Source organism: Nipponia nippon, unplaced genomic scaffold, assembly GCF_047370975.1.
Source record: "Nipponia nippon isolate SJK-2023a ecotype South Korea unplaced genomic scaffold, ASM4737097v1 scaffold_5, whole genome shotgun sequence".
NCBI classification, from domain to species: domain Eukaryota; kingdom Metazoa; phylum Chordata; class Aves; order Pelecaniformes; family Threskiornithidae; genus Nipponia; species Nipponia nippon.
In genome coordinates this window covers 51,671,558-51,686,490 of record NW_028262369.1, presented here as the reverse complement: position 1 = coordinate 51,686,490, position 14,933 = coordinate 51,671,558, and the positions used below count along the sequence as shown (strand labels likewise).

Sequence of the window (14,933 nt, the reverse complement as noted above, 5' to 3'; positions counted from 1 at the left end):
AATAGGTGAGACTGAAGAATGGAGATTATTAATGAAGGGAAGAGATTGATGCCCAAAAAGTAAGTAGAAAGAAAATGAATCCCTGTTGGGACATGAGGGATGACTTAGCAAATAAGGAGTCATGAGTGACAGGAGATGTGCAATTACTACAACATATCATGTTGTGGTAATATCTAGCAGCATCTTCCAAGACAAGGAGAACAGGTCTAGATTGATTCACTTACAAATCAGGTATTTTTTTCTACAAGGAAGACAGTTTCCCACTGTCAGGAAGGTGTAGATGTTTTCATCATTTGTGAAACCTGTTTCATAGGGTAAGAGGTATGAGGGGACACTAAAAGCATCTGCAAAATCAGTGCCTTTTGAACAGGGGGAGGGAATGAGTTAGTGTTTATGAGGAGCGGTTTCAGATAGATAATCCATTGCATAGCACTTTCATGGGGGGTGTGACAAATGGCTGCATCTGGTTTTGGGCTGCTTTTAGTTAGTCTTTGTAACTTGGCTGCTGTCCTGTAGAATCTTTTAATTTTGTGTTCAGCTGGAAATGAAGATGAAGAACACTTTTCTCTGTGTTAGTCTCTTCCTTTTTCCTCCCTGCGCCCAAACCCTCATCTTTCTTCTTGGATTTAGAGGTGTTTTTAATCAAGGGCAAAGGATAGCACAGACCTACATTCACTGTGACAAGATCTGCTACTTATTGGTGCTGGTGAGAGAGGCCAGCAGCAGGACACCTCTGATGTCTTTTCCTACTCTTCCATCTCCTGTGATTGACACCAGTAGCGGAGCGACAGCGATGCTTCCAAAAGAAAACAGCAAGAGCAAACACAGATGCATGGGGCCCCAGAGGAAGTTCTTCAGAAATGCCCTCTGCCGTTCTCAAAAGACTTGTCATGGTGGCATCTTACAGCAAATATGTTTTACCTGTAAATAGGAGTTTGTCAAAGCTGAACCCAGTCATAAGAAAAGATTTCCTTCAATTCCCGAATGAATTTAATAACTTATTTTCCAAAAGCCCAAAGAAATGTTTGTTGTCAGCATTTTTAAAGTGGATTTTTATGTCAAAACTTTAACCAGCTTCTAACTTTCTTGAGGAAGGTAAAAATTAAAATTAATTATTTAACTGTTTTTTGACATGATTCCAAACTTCCTGACTGTTAGTTCAGAAGAGGTTGCAAGTTCTCTAGTTTTTATCGTGAATCAATCTTTCCAGTCTCAAAAAATCGATCTGCAATGAAGAAACTTTTTTTCCTACTTCTTCTTTTTAAAAGAGCCAAGCTCAGTTTGTCTCGAAGGGCATTAAATGCTTGTAAAGCTTTTACTCCCATTTCTTCTGAAATCTCTTCATCAGCAAACGACTAGAAATTCCAAATATAGGCTTTTTATACTTAAAAAGCATGTTCAGTGTCAGGTGAGCTGTGATGCTATTCAAGAGTTTAGAGTCTGAGCTCTGAACCTGTCCTCGTTAAATTGTGAAATTTGCCAGTGAAACGTGGCCTGTGATCAAAATTGTCAAGATTGCCAAAATTATCAGCGTTTGGACTGTCCCTACATACCTTCTTGTCCCAGAGTTACACTGCTGAGAGTCCAGCCCTGAACCAGCAGCTTCAGCACGTCGTCTCAGGGTCAGATGATTCCCAGGTTGGTGAAGTCTCAGCAGGACAAAGAACAGGATAACAAAGCTGGATGGACAAAAAAAAAAAAAAAAAAAAAGAGCTGAAAGCCTAAATTGCCATTCAAGTCCTGGCTTTGCAAGACTTCGTCATTCTCTTCGATCCTTTGCTGAGCTGCTTGCTGGAATGGCAGGGGCTGGAGGAGGGTGGGGAAGGTTGTGGATGTCTGGCTTGGTATTTACATGGCATTTAGCTGTGCACTTGCTTGTTTCGGTGCCACCCCCTCTGTCAATCCGTTTGACCCACCACAGAGCAGTTTATATATCTATTTAGAAACATGCCCAGCCCCAAGAGATGTAGAGCTGCTGACCAAGCTCATTTTGCATGTTCATGAAGCTGTATTTTTAAGAGCAGGCTGATTTTATGCTAAGCAATATATACTGGTCCAGCAGTCTTGGAGTTAGTTCTTTTTTGTCAATATAGACTGAGACTATGGTTTTGGAGGAGGGATACTTAAAATAACACAGCACTTTTAAGTCAGACTTAAGGGGGGGGATCTTTTTTACCTACTTTGTTACTTTAATCTTGTCCATGAAATTGTGGGATGTTTGTATATTCTCTGGTGTAGATCAAGCTATGTATCATTAAAATGTTGTTCCTTATAGAGTTGATAGAATTACTGAGTGAAATAAACAGTGTCAGGTTTTTCTCAAGCCACTATAAAAACACTAACAAATGCAGTCTTTTGGTGGTGTGGACTAGATAAACGTAGCTACACCGATGAACCTCTTTTAGTGTGCAGCCTAACCATGTTTTCCTAGTCTGGGCAAATGTTAAGTACAAAAGGCTAAGTGACCCAGAATTAGGACCTGAGCTCTCAGACAGTCTTCCTGTTAATGGCTCAGTTCCTCTTTGAAGATAAATCCTATCTCTGGTATGCAGAAGTAGATTTGCTTTTGACACCGACTCCGGTGTACTGCAGCCTGTTTGCTTTTCCCAAGGACACAAAGGACAGCGTGGCCTCAATCACCATTCTCCTCCTCACCCTCGGCAGCAAGTCAGTACATCCATAGCGTCCCCTTGGCTATCGTCACTGTTCTTATATACGCTGTTGTCAGGGTGGTAGTAGTGCTTTTTTTGTGTCAGTGCATTAGAAGAATGTTTCTGTCATCCCCTGTCCAAAAGCGCACACAGGTACTGAAGAAGTATACTTGAAAGAAAAGGGACTATATTCATTTCTCAGTTAAAAAAAAAATCTAATAGTGGAGAAATCTACCCCGCAGGAGCTGTTTTGGTATAGAGCTAGCAGTTAGGTGTAGGTGCAACAAGTTCACTGAGGAAGGAGGAGAACAGGGTGGTAGCTTGATGCTTTTAAGGTGTGCTGAAGCAGGTGTGTGGTATGACTGGTAATAGCCGTTCTGGCAATACGGCTTGCATCATCCCACCAAAAAATGCCCTGAAGGAAATCAGGAGAGGCAGAAGAGGTGGCGGAGCAGAAGAGCGTTTAGAAGGAAATACAACTAAATGGAGCCTCCAGATGAAAACTGAAAATCTAATATGTGATCTTGATTGAATGAATGTGGCATAAACTAACAAAATTAGTCTCTGCTTCAACTTCCTAATGTGCTCTCGCACGGAGATTGTTTGACAAAGGAGCTGCTGTAAAAATCTACCCGCAAAGAAAGTAGCCTTAACAGAATAACCACTAGGGATTTGGGGAACTTGTTTTGAAAAATGAGCACTGTTTGAAGGAGACAAATAGACTAGCGTAGTAATAAATAGCATTAAAAAATGACCTTAAGAGAATGCTAAGTGCTTAAAAGTCAGGAAATGCCAGAACTAGTTTGTGAGAGCCATTGTAGTGCAGCCTGTTTCTAAAATAGTACAGTATCTTGTACATCTTTTACAACCTTCAGTACAAATGAATAATATCTTTTTGTTTGCTATTAATACTCGGTTTCCAGAGATGATTGAAGATGTGAAAGGATAAGCAGCACAGGAAATATGACAGGGGCTGCTATTCCTTTAGCTGCGAGCTGTCTTTTACGTAGCTATATGAAAATAAGTTGCCATATTGCGTGTATCGTAGTTGTACTGTTGAAGCCAATGTCCTCATCAAAAGCGTGCTGAAATGTTTTGGGCACTGAGGGATTGTGCCTGCCTCCAACCCCTGGATGCTGCATCTCTCCCTCATCCCCAGGGTTTCTTCCAACTGTTGAATATAAGGGCTTAAGGTGGCCACACCAAGTTACAGGTTCCAGATATGGTAACAGACACCAGACCAACAGCTTTAGGGATGAACAACTTATCTCTAAATAACATTGCAGTAACAAATACAGATCAGGAGTACAGTTATCTGCGTTGTTACAACAAGAAATGCAGTGAGTCAGTAGCACAATTATCCAGGTTGAAACGACAGCAAATCCAGTAATTCACCAATACTGAGCTAAACTTAAGATTTGAGCATGCAAAGACCTACAAAACCATGGCCATAACCATGATTATCAGGCGGGCCAGCAGGAAGCAGGGCATGGCTTCCTCAGACGAGTGACTCGGACCAGCCAGCGGGCTCAGGGAATTCCCAATTCTCTGATTGGGGTGTCCTCTTGTTGAGACATGGAAGCACTATCTGGACTAGTTAATCAACCATCACATCCCACCTCTGCCCCCCCCTCTGTGCCCGTTCTTTGGGGTGCATGGGGCCCAGAAATACTGTATAAGGCAGTACTGGCCCCAGGTGCCCACCCGTTGGTAGTGACTCAGTCAAGGAAACAATGGTTGCCATGGTCCAAGAACCTGTTTAGTTTGGTTCCGGAGACACGTTTAGCCCATGCAGTCTCCATCTTTGGTGACCAGCCTTTCACTAGCTTGAAGGATCTTTGCTGTCTTTTGTCTTTTGAACCTCTTCAGAACAATGTGTACGTTCTTCAGAAGAGTAGAGTGAAGGATGTTTTGCCGCTGCTGGAAGCATTGTCTTCCTTCTGCTAGAAGGGTATACCCTGCGGACTGGGGCGATCCGGATTTCACCTCTGTTGAGCAGGTAGCTGTCTGAAGTTTTTGTCTGTCTGCCTTTCTAGATGCAGAGTAACCGATGCTTGAATTAACCCATGCTGATCACATAAACATAATCGGGATCCACAAAAGTGTGCCTATAAATTCATAAAGTAGTTGGGTTCTCTTCCTCGTCCTCCAAATCCCTTTGTATGGTTTTTTGGGATTGGATTAGGAGTACATCAGGCTCGTTTCTTGTTCCCAAACATACGTGCTGTTGGACAAAGAGACTGTATCACTTAGGCTCTTCCAGAGCTCTTGGCTGTTGTCTAAATGCCTTGCAGCTGTAGTGATAGGTAGCACAATTTACCACTTTTTTTTCCAGCATAAGCACCTCTCTAGCAAAATGTAGTCATCCAGGCAGGTGTTTAAAGGCAAGGTTAGGGGGGAGCAAAGCCTGAGGGGTCAAGTTCTGCCAAAATTTCAGAAGAGAAACAAGATCTTTATACATTCAGTACTTTTAAAGAGAGTTAGTGTACAGGATTTTATTACTATGAAATAGTGAGAACCCCAAGCCTTTGCTAGAGCCTTCTGAGGTCCCGCTTTTAGGATGAGTTTGACTTAATCATAGAAGGCATCCCCTTTCTCCATGCACCCGATACAACCAGCCAAATGTCGGTTTTTCTCTGACATGCTGTAGCTGATCACTGAATATGTGCTGAGACTGCAAAAACGCTTTTGCAATCTCAGAGTTTCACATGTAGCCATCTGATCAGCAGCTTCTGCCTGACTCTCCCAGCGTGGAAGCGTACAAGGCAGGCTGGCAATGGGTCCGGCATTGGAGAACCAGTTTCGAAAGGCAGGACTGCCTTGTTAGTCAGATGGGTCAGCTGTGTTGTGACCTGATACCTCTGGAGTGCGGGTTGCTGCACACCTGCATGCAGCTCTCTCTGGGCTGCACACCCGTCTGCATGCACTAATGCTCCTTACTGCTGCAGCGCTTTCCCGGTGAGCCTCCGGAATTTTGTGGTAAGGCCGGGGGCATGCCGAACTGTGTCTGAAAGTTATTACCGGATGAGCAGAAAATTAAGTTCTTATCAAGATGGCATATTAACAGCGTGGCCCAGCGGCAAATTAACAGCTATCGGCATCCTTTTTATGCAGGTGCCTATCGATGGGGTCCAGGAGCCGCAGGCGGATGCCACCAAAGGGCGCTGCCTGCGCCGGACGGTGAGCGTCCCCTCCGAGGGCCAATTCCCCGAGTACCCACCAGAGGGGGCCGCCAAACTAGGTAAGTCGAAATCTCGGCCGCAACAAATTGATTTTAATTTATAGCTGCAAGCTGTATCAGAGGGCACTGCTTCCCGGGCAGCATCCTTGCAAAGGAGCCTGCTGAGGTGGGTAGCATCACAGCAAGGTGGTGGCGGAGGTCGTGCGACCGTGGCGTTGTTTGTAAATGCCTGCCCGCAAAATGACTTCCGAACACTAGGATTTATCCAAACGTCAGTGAGGTTATTATGGGGTACCAGAGAAGCTGGGCTGTTGCTGCACATGGGAAGGTTTGTAGCTGTGTTTTGTAAGATTACTAGACAGCCCTGGGATTTAGAACTGAGAGCTGCTGAATGCAGGTCAATAGGAATGCAGCTTTTACAGATAGCTATAAGTGGTTCCCGCTGGTTTTTAGAACTGTTACGTGGTTATGTTTTACCTCACTTTGAGTCTCTCTGGAATTTCCTTTGCTTCATATTTTCATAACAAGTACTGGATAACAGGTTTTTCTGTGACTTACCTCATGCCTGTTCAGGGTGCAGTTCCTAAAAGAACCAGCCAACTGCTGTTGGCTGTAATTACACCTGTTGAAATGTAGGGAAAGCGAAAGAAAGGGCAGGTATTAAAAATGACAGACAAAAGCTCTGTTGCAGTAGTTTTCCAAGTCCAGATTTGGCCCCTCTCTTTATTCCACCCCACCTGTGGTTCCGTAAAGAGCATCATTCCAACTCCTTTCAGAAGAAAGGAAGAGTGAAGGGAGGCAGCAACCACACACAAGTGAACTCTTCTTTCTATTCCCAACCTACGCAAGAAGCTTTCCTTGGCATAGGCTGATAGGATCTAGGAGCAATTCTTCCTTAGTTCAGCTGTAAAAAATATCAATCCTGGGAGAGAGTGAGCTATGAGGAAAAAAGTAACATGCATCTCTAAACAGTAAAGCAGACTTGATAACATCGTTATCAAAGGTGAAGAGCAGGTAGGGTATTTTTCGTTTCACAGGCTCAGCTAGTTTTTATGCCAAAGAATTTTATTCTGTGAGTATACTGCACACAAGTCATTAAAATCCCACTCTTCTAGATAGTTAATTAACACATTGCAACTGTCGTACTTATTTATTTGTACTCGCCAATAGCACTACTTCACTCTTCCTTATTTGAGGAAGGCCAATAGGGTACTTTTTTTGGATTTGTTTGATTCCTGGATTAGAAGTCTGAAAAGAAACAGGGCAGGTTGGGATTTAGGAGGGAAAACTGCAAAATACTTGGGGATGAGTGACGTAAACAGAAGCCCTATTGGATTTGTTTGTGGCATTTCAAATGCAGCTCTAAATGATCATCTTATTTTGCCAGATGAAGAAATATGCGTTCCTGTTTGGAACCAAAACTAGTATTAAACATATTCATACAGTATTATAGGCAAAGTACTTACTCCAGGTGTGTGGCTAGTGAGATGAATGAAGAATCATATTGCAGCCAGTCTGCACTAGGCCACGAATATTATTTGCAGCTTTGCGAGCTAGAAAGACCTTTAAAATCTAGTATTTAATTGCCTTCTTTTTCTATACCATGTGCAAAAAATGTGTAGAAGAATTTCTAGACTTTACTGAGCATCTGAATAGCTGGAAATCCCAGTATTAGGTTTTTTAATTTAAATTGTAAAGCTTGTAACCTTTTTTTTTTTTTCCCTTTTAAATTGTCATACAGAATAGATGACTGTGTTATTTGGGTATATGCATTACTATGTATTTTGCTACAATTTTAGATGCATGTGGCATCTTGTAGTGTGCTACTTGATATACGCCTGACAAGAATATGTTAAAAGTACAAGAGAAACTCATATCCATGGGGTTTTTTCCATATGAGAGCTGCAACTGTAGTGAATATAGATGTCACAAAGTGTGTAGCTAAAGGAAGTGGGCATGCGGTGGGAGGGGAAGAAGAAAGGCACGAGCTGGAGAAAAATTGAGCAGTGCCCATACTGTGAGGAAAGATGAGGGTAAGTGGGAGGGAAGGTTATATATAATCTCTGATTGCAGTGCCCTAGGTAGTTCCCTTGTTTTCACATCCTGGTTAGAAATGTCTCTTAGCATGATTACAGAATTCCTGCTAATGGAAAAAAGTAGGTTCGTAGAGAGCAGTGGGAGTAGCTTTGTGTCAAGGTTTGAGCCAGAGGACAAACCAGTGAAGGAAACCATTGAACATCTTTATAAAGAAACGGATGGTGGCAGCCAGAATGTATCACCAGCAGTACAGATAACAACTGGACTAAAATAGATTTGGAGTGGACACCAAAAGCTGAAAAGCGCAGCAGAGGCAGCTAAAACATCTAGTAGAGAAATTGCTATGCAGAGCTGATAAGAATATCTAGCTTGTCCTAGGGAATCATGTGCATAACATGGCAACAGCAGGAGTTGCATCTTATGATATCTGAAATTGCTACTTGCAGATGAACTCCTTAGGGCTGGCTCTAGTGCAGAGGTTAAGGCATAGCAATGGCATTTGGTTTTTTCCCTAACTAAGGTTGCCATACTGCTCTTGTGATTTATTGGTTTAAGGGGCGGGGGGGCGGGGAGGGAATCAAGTGATGGAACTCTTTTTCGTCTGTAGCACTACAGTTACACCTTGTATGAAACGTCAAGAGTATCCTATGAGGTCAGTCTTTGTTAATGGAGGAGTTGGAACAGCGCATGTTCTTCAGGGGCTCTGCATAATCAGCAGTAGTACCCGTTCTGCAAATTTTTGTGGCATTCTTTATAGTATTGCACACACATCCTTGTAGCACCATTCCTAGGAAGTGTGTGGGAGAGAAACTACCCATGTTACAGCTGAGAAGTTGAAGGAAGAGATGTGTACCTCACCAAAGGTCAACATTAAGTCAAGTGTGCTTTACCTAAGGGCTGTTGTAGTCATTCTTGCCATCTCTTTCATTTTTACCCTTGCTGCAGGGTTGGCTCAGCTGTTTGTGAGGCAGCTGCTGAACCACCGTGGTTTACAGTCCCATGTACTAAGATAGACACCAATTTCCACATACTTCGTTACAGTAAGCTGTAATTTGTGGTGGTTCAGCAGCTGCTAGAAGAGCAGCTGAGCCATCCCTTCTGTGCATGCAGAAACCACTGCAGTCACCCTCGAATGAGAGCTGGAGGGGTGGACACGAAGGTAAAACACAAGATAGAAAGTGACTTGTTTAAACAGTGAAAACTAATAAAATCATTTAAAAACTGTAACTGCAGAGGACACTCACCATCTACTGCTAGATTAGGAGCTTGCCCTCTGCTTGCAGAGAGTGGAGAGGTTGTTTCTAATGTCGAAATTCTTAATTCCTGTCTGGACGGTACACTCTGCACAGAGTTGTGTCAGCAAGCCACCTGTTAAATATATGCCATGAAATTTCCTTGGTACGTAATGTGTGTCATTGTAGTAATACCTCTCTGTGAGTGAATAGGTACACTCTAAATACATCATTTACTTGCTAGGATTTCATCTTGGCAGCGCTTATTCAGAGGTGCTTCCATTCAGGGAAGCTAAAAATGTAGCTGTAATTTCTCCCTAACTCCAGCGTGACAGCCTCTTTCCTTCTTCTTTCAAGCATTACTTTCAGTGGGCTAATTATGTTATGAAGTGTGATATAGGCCCTGGAGACCAGCACCTAAATGGTTGTAGGAAGAGGTAAGATGAAGAAAACTCAAGCTGATCCATCCCTTGTACTTGCCTCCATTTCTGTTTCAAATCCTGCTCTTTTTCTAACAGGTGTATTTATTCCTGTTAGGGAGATTACATCCTTCGTAAAGGATCATTGTTTATAATAGCGTATTGGAATTAACCATTCATACAGTAAAAGCATGATTCAGATTTCCACCATTCATAGTGTTTGACAGACTAGTAACAGTTATTGCTTCCTTTCCCAAAATAATCCTCCTCTTTTACTCTGCTTCCTTCTCACCACCTGCTCACACTAAATGAGAGTTGTTAAGGAGAATATGTAGTGAAAGTTTTGATTCTGGCATCTGGGTGCATCTTTGTGGCATTAATAAGAGATTTTTTGCCTGCATATGTGAAAATATCAGGAGGGATTGAAAGTGAGGAAATGGTTTGGGGTTTGTTTTTGGTTTTTTTAGTTTATTTTTAAATTATTACGAAAGAGCATCATCAGGGAGAGCGTTTTTTGAGATTCTCTGATGCTTAGAAAGGCTAGTGTTGATGCATATAGATTTTCTTTTTATATTTGGACATGAACTCATCTGAGAAGAAAATGAAGACTTTCACTTGTTGAAACAAGTTAACCCTGTTTTTTCTCAGTCGCATCTGTGACTGCTGAATATGAAGGCTCTTGAGAAAACATTGCTGGAAGCATATAGCATCATCTGACCATAGCAGGTCAGAGATGAAGATGCTCTTTGCAAATTTTTGTTTTGTCTTCACCTTGAGTCGTTAGCATTGAGAAATTTTGTTTTGTATCCAGTCACTTGGTCTAATCAACGGGAAAACATAGTTTGTGCCCTCTACCCACACTAAATGCTAGCGTGCTTGCTGGTTGTTGCCTTCACTGATATAATTTTCTAAACATCATTAACATGGCACATAGATGGGGAGCTCTGGTGGAATGGTTCTGCAATACAAACAAGCAGCCAGAGGTGAGAGGAGATGAGGCAGGGACTCCTTAAACTACCTTTGTTGCTGACAAAAGTGTCTGGAAACACACAATTAAAGCTGGTTCCCCCCCCCCGCTTTTTTTTTTTTTTTCCCTCCTGAAAATATACTCCAGTTTCTTGGCTAGAGAGAGAATGTCCACCAAGGTTGAGGACAATCTGGGTAAGCAAGCCTTACACCTTTTAGGAGCTTCTACACAGTCAGCTCTGCATATACAGTGTCTGCTGCATGTCGATGTTTGGTCACCCTTGCATAGCTCTCTAGCTCATCTTCCAAACTTTTGGGCTGGAGTCACCTTCACTTCATCAGAGAACCAGCTGGCCTTTAGTGCCTTAGCTCTCTCTGTAGAGTATTAATAGCTATTACTCAGCTGCTGACTGCCCTCTTGGCTCTGCAGCTCTTCTCCCCATCCTTTGGTACAGTTGCATCCATGCAACCTACTGTTATCATCTATTCTTCCTCCTTGGGAGGAATCTCCTGTGCCCTGATGAATTGCCATTCTCTGAGTGTCTCTAAAGATTGCCTTTGTGTCCACTAACATGGTATTGGAAGAGCAGTCATGCTGATGCCCTGTACTCAGCACTGCTGACATACTGGGAATAGTGGGTCCAGTGTTGAGCCCACCACTTGAAAAAGGATGTTAAGAATCCGGAGACGGTCCAGCAGAGATTTGCCAAGGTCATTTTGTTCAGGAGTATGTGACCCACGAAAGGAGGCTGAGGGAGCTCGGCTTGTTCAGGTTGGCAAAAAGGAGGCCAATGAGTTGATCTGATGGTCTATGGCTACTTGAAGGAGAGTTAGTGGTAATGGAGCCAAACCCTTCTCAGTAGTGGTAGATGATAAAACAAGGGGGAATGGCCACAAGTTGCACTTTGGGAGATTCAGATTGAGAGATTAAGAGAAAGTTTGGCACAAGGAGGGTAGTGCAGCACTAAAACATGTTGCCCAGCAAGGCTGTAGAAACTTCATCCTTCAAGGCTTTCATGGCTCAACTGGGCAAAGCCACAGCTGACCTTATCAGGTGTTGGCAAGGCCCTGCTCCGTGTGGAAAATAGGACTAGATAACCTCCACGCGTTCCTTACAACCAGTGTTTCATTGGTTCTCTGTTTTACTTTCTATCTTTTTTTGACTTTCTTTTCCTAGCATGTGTATCTGCCTGTTTCATAAAGCAACTGTAACTTGTCTCGTGCATAGACTTCTCTGATTGTTTTCAGCCTGGTTTTTTTGAATGAAGTAAAACTGACGCTGTATCTGTGTGTCCCCCTTTCTCCAGTAATTTGTGTCTCCCAGCCAACAAATACTGAATTTGAGAGAGAGATAAAGGTCTCAGAGGTGCTAAGTTCCTACAAGTTTCATAAAAATACATGGCCTAGTGATCATATGGGAAGGAGACTGGACAACTTCTGATGAAAACAGTATTGAAATGTGTGCTCCAGTTGGGAGATCAGCACTAAAATGCAAATAGATAGGAAACTAGGCACCCTTACTTTCCTGATCACACAACATAATGGGCACCTAATCGGGAATGCTCGCTCAGTGGTAAATCGCCCAAGTTGGATTTTTTCAAACCTGAATTTCTTCAAGTTAAGCACATAAGTGAGAGGACTGAGGTTTCAAAGCAACTGCAGCTATCGCTACCTTTTTCAGAAAGACTGAGGCTGCTAAAATTGATGTTAGATCTCTAAACAACTTCAGGAGTATACTTTAGTGCTAATAAATAAAATATGCCTTCTGTACCATGGTGAACTACATGTACAGTTTTGAAATTTGGTGAAGATGGAATTTTGAGCTTCAAACATTACTTTTAACTTCCTGATCCTGTGGCTTAGTTGCACAGCTGATAGATTTTCATCTTAGTGATCAACCCCTTTGCATTCCCTCAAGCTCATTTTTTCAGTAAAAATTCCACTGAATTCAGAAAATTCTCTGATCCTGCAAACAAGGGAAGAAGTGATAAAAATGAAGCACCGATCTGTTCTGGTGCCAGATCCATACTGCATTGCTATCAGGTGACCAGTTAGCTGTGCAGAAATTCTGCCTCCGTACTGTTTTAAAAGGTTATGTCCAGAGGCTTGGAGATGGAGTGAGCAACAGAAGATTAGTTAAGTGACGTCTGGTTTCATTGCTGCCTGGTATGTACCTCTTACAACAGTTCCTGCGAGCCGCTGCTGAGCCCTCCTGTGTGGGGATGATTCCACCAAGAAAATACACAGCCTGTGCTCTTCCTTCAGGTAAAAACTTGGCAGGAGAGAACAGACATTAGCTAAAAAGATTTCCAGGGTTATTTCAATAACTGCTGTTTCTAAGACAAGGTTATTTGCAACTAAAACTATCAAAGCTGAGCCTTGCTTTCGGTATATTCCAGTTGGAACGAGTACTTTGTGATGAAAGAATGAACAGATTTACTGTCTGCTCACCACATAATTACAATCCTTGTGCATTAAGGTTTAGGATGAATACCTGAAAAGGTTTACTACCTGGGGGGGGGGGGGGGCGGGCAGGAAGAGGGAGACAGTGTTTTGGAAGAAGAGAGATTGTTTGTGACCTGGTCAATGAAAGAATCTGCAATGCACCAATCTTTACACATTCAGTAAAGATTTACTTAGGAAAGATGCAGGAATTCGAAATAACGGACTTCCTGTAACTTCTAACAAAACTGTGTGCTGAAAAGAGGGCTGTCCCTTCACCTTCCACCACTCAACTTTGCCTACAAAGAATATCTGTTAGAAAATAAGGATGAAAAAATGCAGTTTACAGCTCCCTGTATCTTAGCTGTAGGGATTTATGATGTGTCTTGACGAAATAATTTTCCCAATAGCACTGTCTGCTTTTTCACCATGTTGCTATGTGCAAAATCAATCTCATGTCAGCTATTATGCATGGCAGGGAGGCAAAATAGGGCTTTGGGTTTAGCCCTCAAATTGAGGGGTGTGTTGTATAGCAGTATCTCTGGCAGGAAGATGGATTCAGATGTGCTGACTTGACTTGTTTGCAGCTCTTTGGGTTTGCCCGATTTGGGCTTGCACGAGCGTGTTTGTATATACAGGCACAATATACATGTGAGAGAGATTCGCGTCCTCCTCTCTGCAGACCCAGGAGTCTAAAGGATCAGAAGCATTACTGTCCGTGGCCTTTGTCGTTTAATTTAGCAACCCCCAATGAGTCGTTTGGGGATTTTTTTGTCTTTTTGACCTGTAAGTGCTTTGTACCAAAAATGTAAATTGAAAGGTCCCCAGCAGCTGAAAGGTGATACTCTAATGAGATCAGCGCGGAAAGCACCGTTCTGTACTTGTGTGGTTTGACGCTGCTCGGTGGTGGCCGAAGGACTGGCTGTGTTTCTGTAGGCTGCCGGTGGGTACTATGCACGTTTAGCTGCACGGCTCCGTTCTTCACTGCGCTTCAGCCGTGACCTGACAGTGCTGCCAGAACCCATGCGTGGGAGCCTTTTGTGAGCTGAGATCTGAAGCCTTTGGCTCACGTAATAGCACAAACGGGGGTTCGCTAAAGACTTCATGTTTTGCCTGCTTCACTGTCTAGTGCCTTGGGTCACGGACTCCTAGTGCTGTGACTGTTGGGTATGATTCGTAGGGATTGTAGCTACGCCGAGATCAACTGAAATTCTAAAACTTTAACTGTCTTTAGATGACATTGTTTACCCGTCATGTTCTATCCCAAAATGCAAATACATGCAAACTGTGAGCTGCATTTTTAAAAATCTCCTGTGAAATACAGCTGCTTTGGGGCATCGTTAAAGAACCAACGGGCTACGCAGGGAAACACCTACTGTGTGGAAAGTGTCCTGCTATCTTCTGCATCCACAAAAGACGTTAGGAAACTTTGAGAAAAGCCCTGAAGTAATCTGAAATTTGGACTATGTACAGTGCAATTTGCTTGCCTTGGAAGGATGAAGAATTTAGACAACTCTGCTTGAAATTAAAACTGACTCCAGGGAGGCTGGATGTAACAAACAGGATGGCTGGGTCTCAGTGACATTCCCCCTGGGCAATTGGAGTTATTTGTATACAGAAAATTGCCAAGCTGCTATCTTTTTCTTCTATAACACAAGTGAAGCCAAAGGATTTTGTTTTGTTCTGAATGCTGCTGAAACTTTATTCCCTTGGACACAGATCATCTGTGCTGAAAGCCAAGTTTCATCATGAAGCAAATTTTATCTGTTTAGATCTTAAACCTTTTTAGAGCAGAGATTAACAGGGGTATGAACACATAATCTTAACTTTCTAGTATTAATACATGATCCATTAGGGTTTTTTTCCTCCTTGGAAATGTATTATTACGTCCCTGCCCACTACTTCCAGCACACACAAAAAATTGCTTAAGAGATTTTAAAATTTTGTTATGTGAGCATAAAGAACACTTTGTAAGTAGAGCATGTTGTGCAATGCGGTAATTGCT

General features: G+C 42.7%; 1 protein-coding gene across 5 annotated transcripts in view; it reads left to right on the top strand.

The window, feature by feature from the left end:
- Positions 1-14,933, top strand: part of RASAL2 (RAS protein activator like 2) — a 150,574-nt gene that overhangs the window by 49,023 nt on the left and 86,618 nt on the right. For all 5 annotated transcript variants that reach the window (XM_087732292.1, XM_087732289.1, XM_087732291.1 and 2 more), the window contains exon 3: positions 5,766-5,892. In XM_087732292.1, coding sequence (XP_087588418.1) covers positions 5,766-5,892 — 127 coding nt within the window. The remainder of the gene's footprint in view (positions 1-5,765; positions 5,893-14,933) is intronic.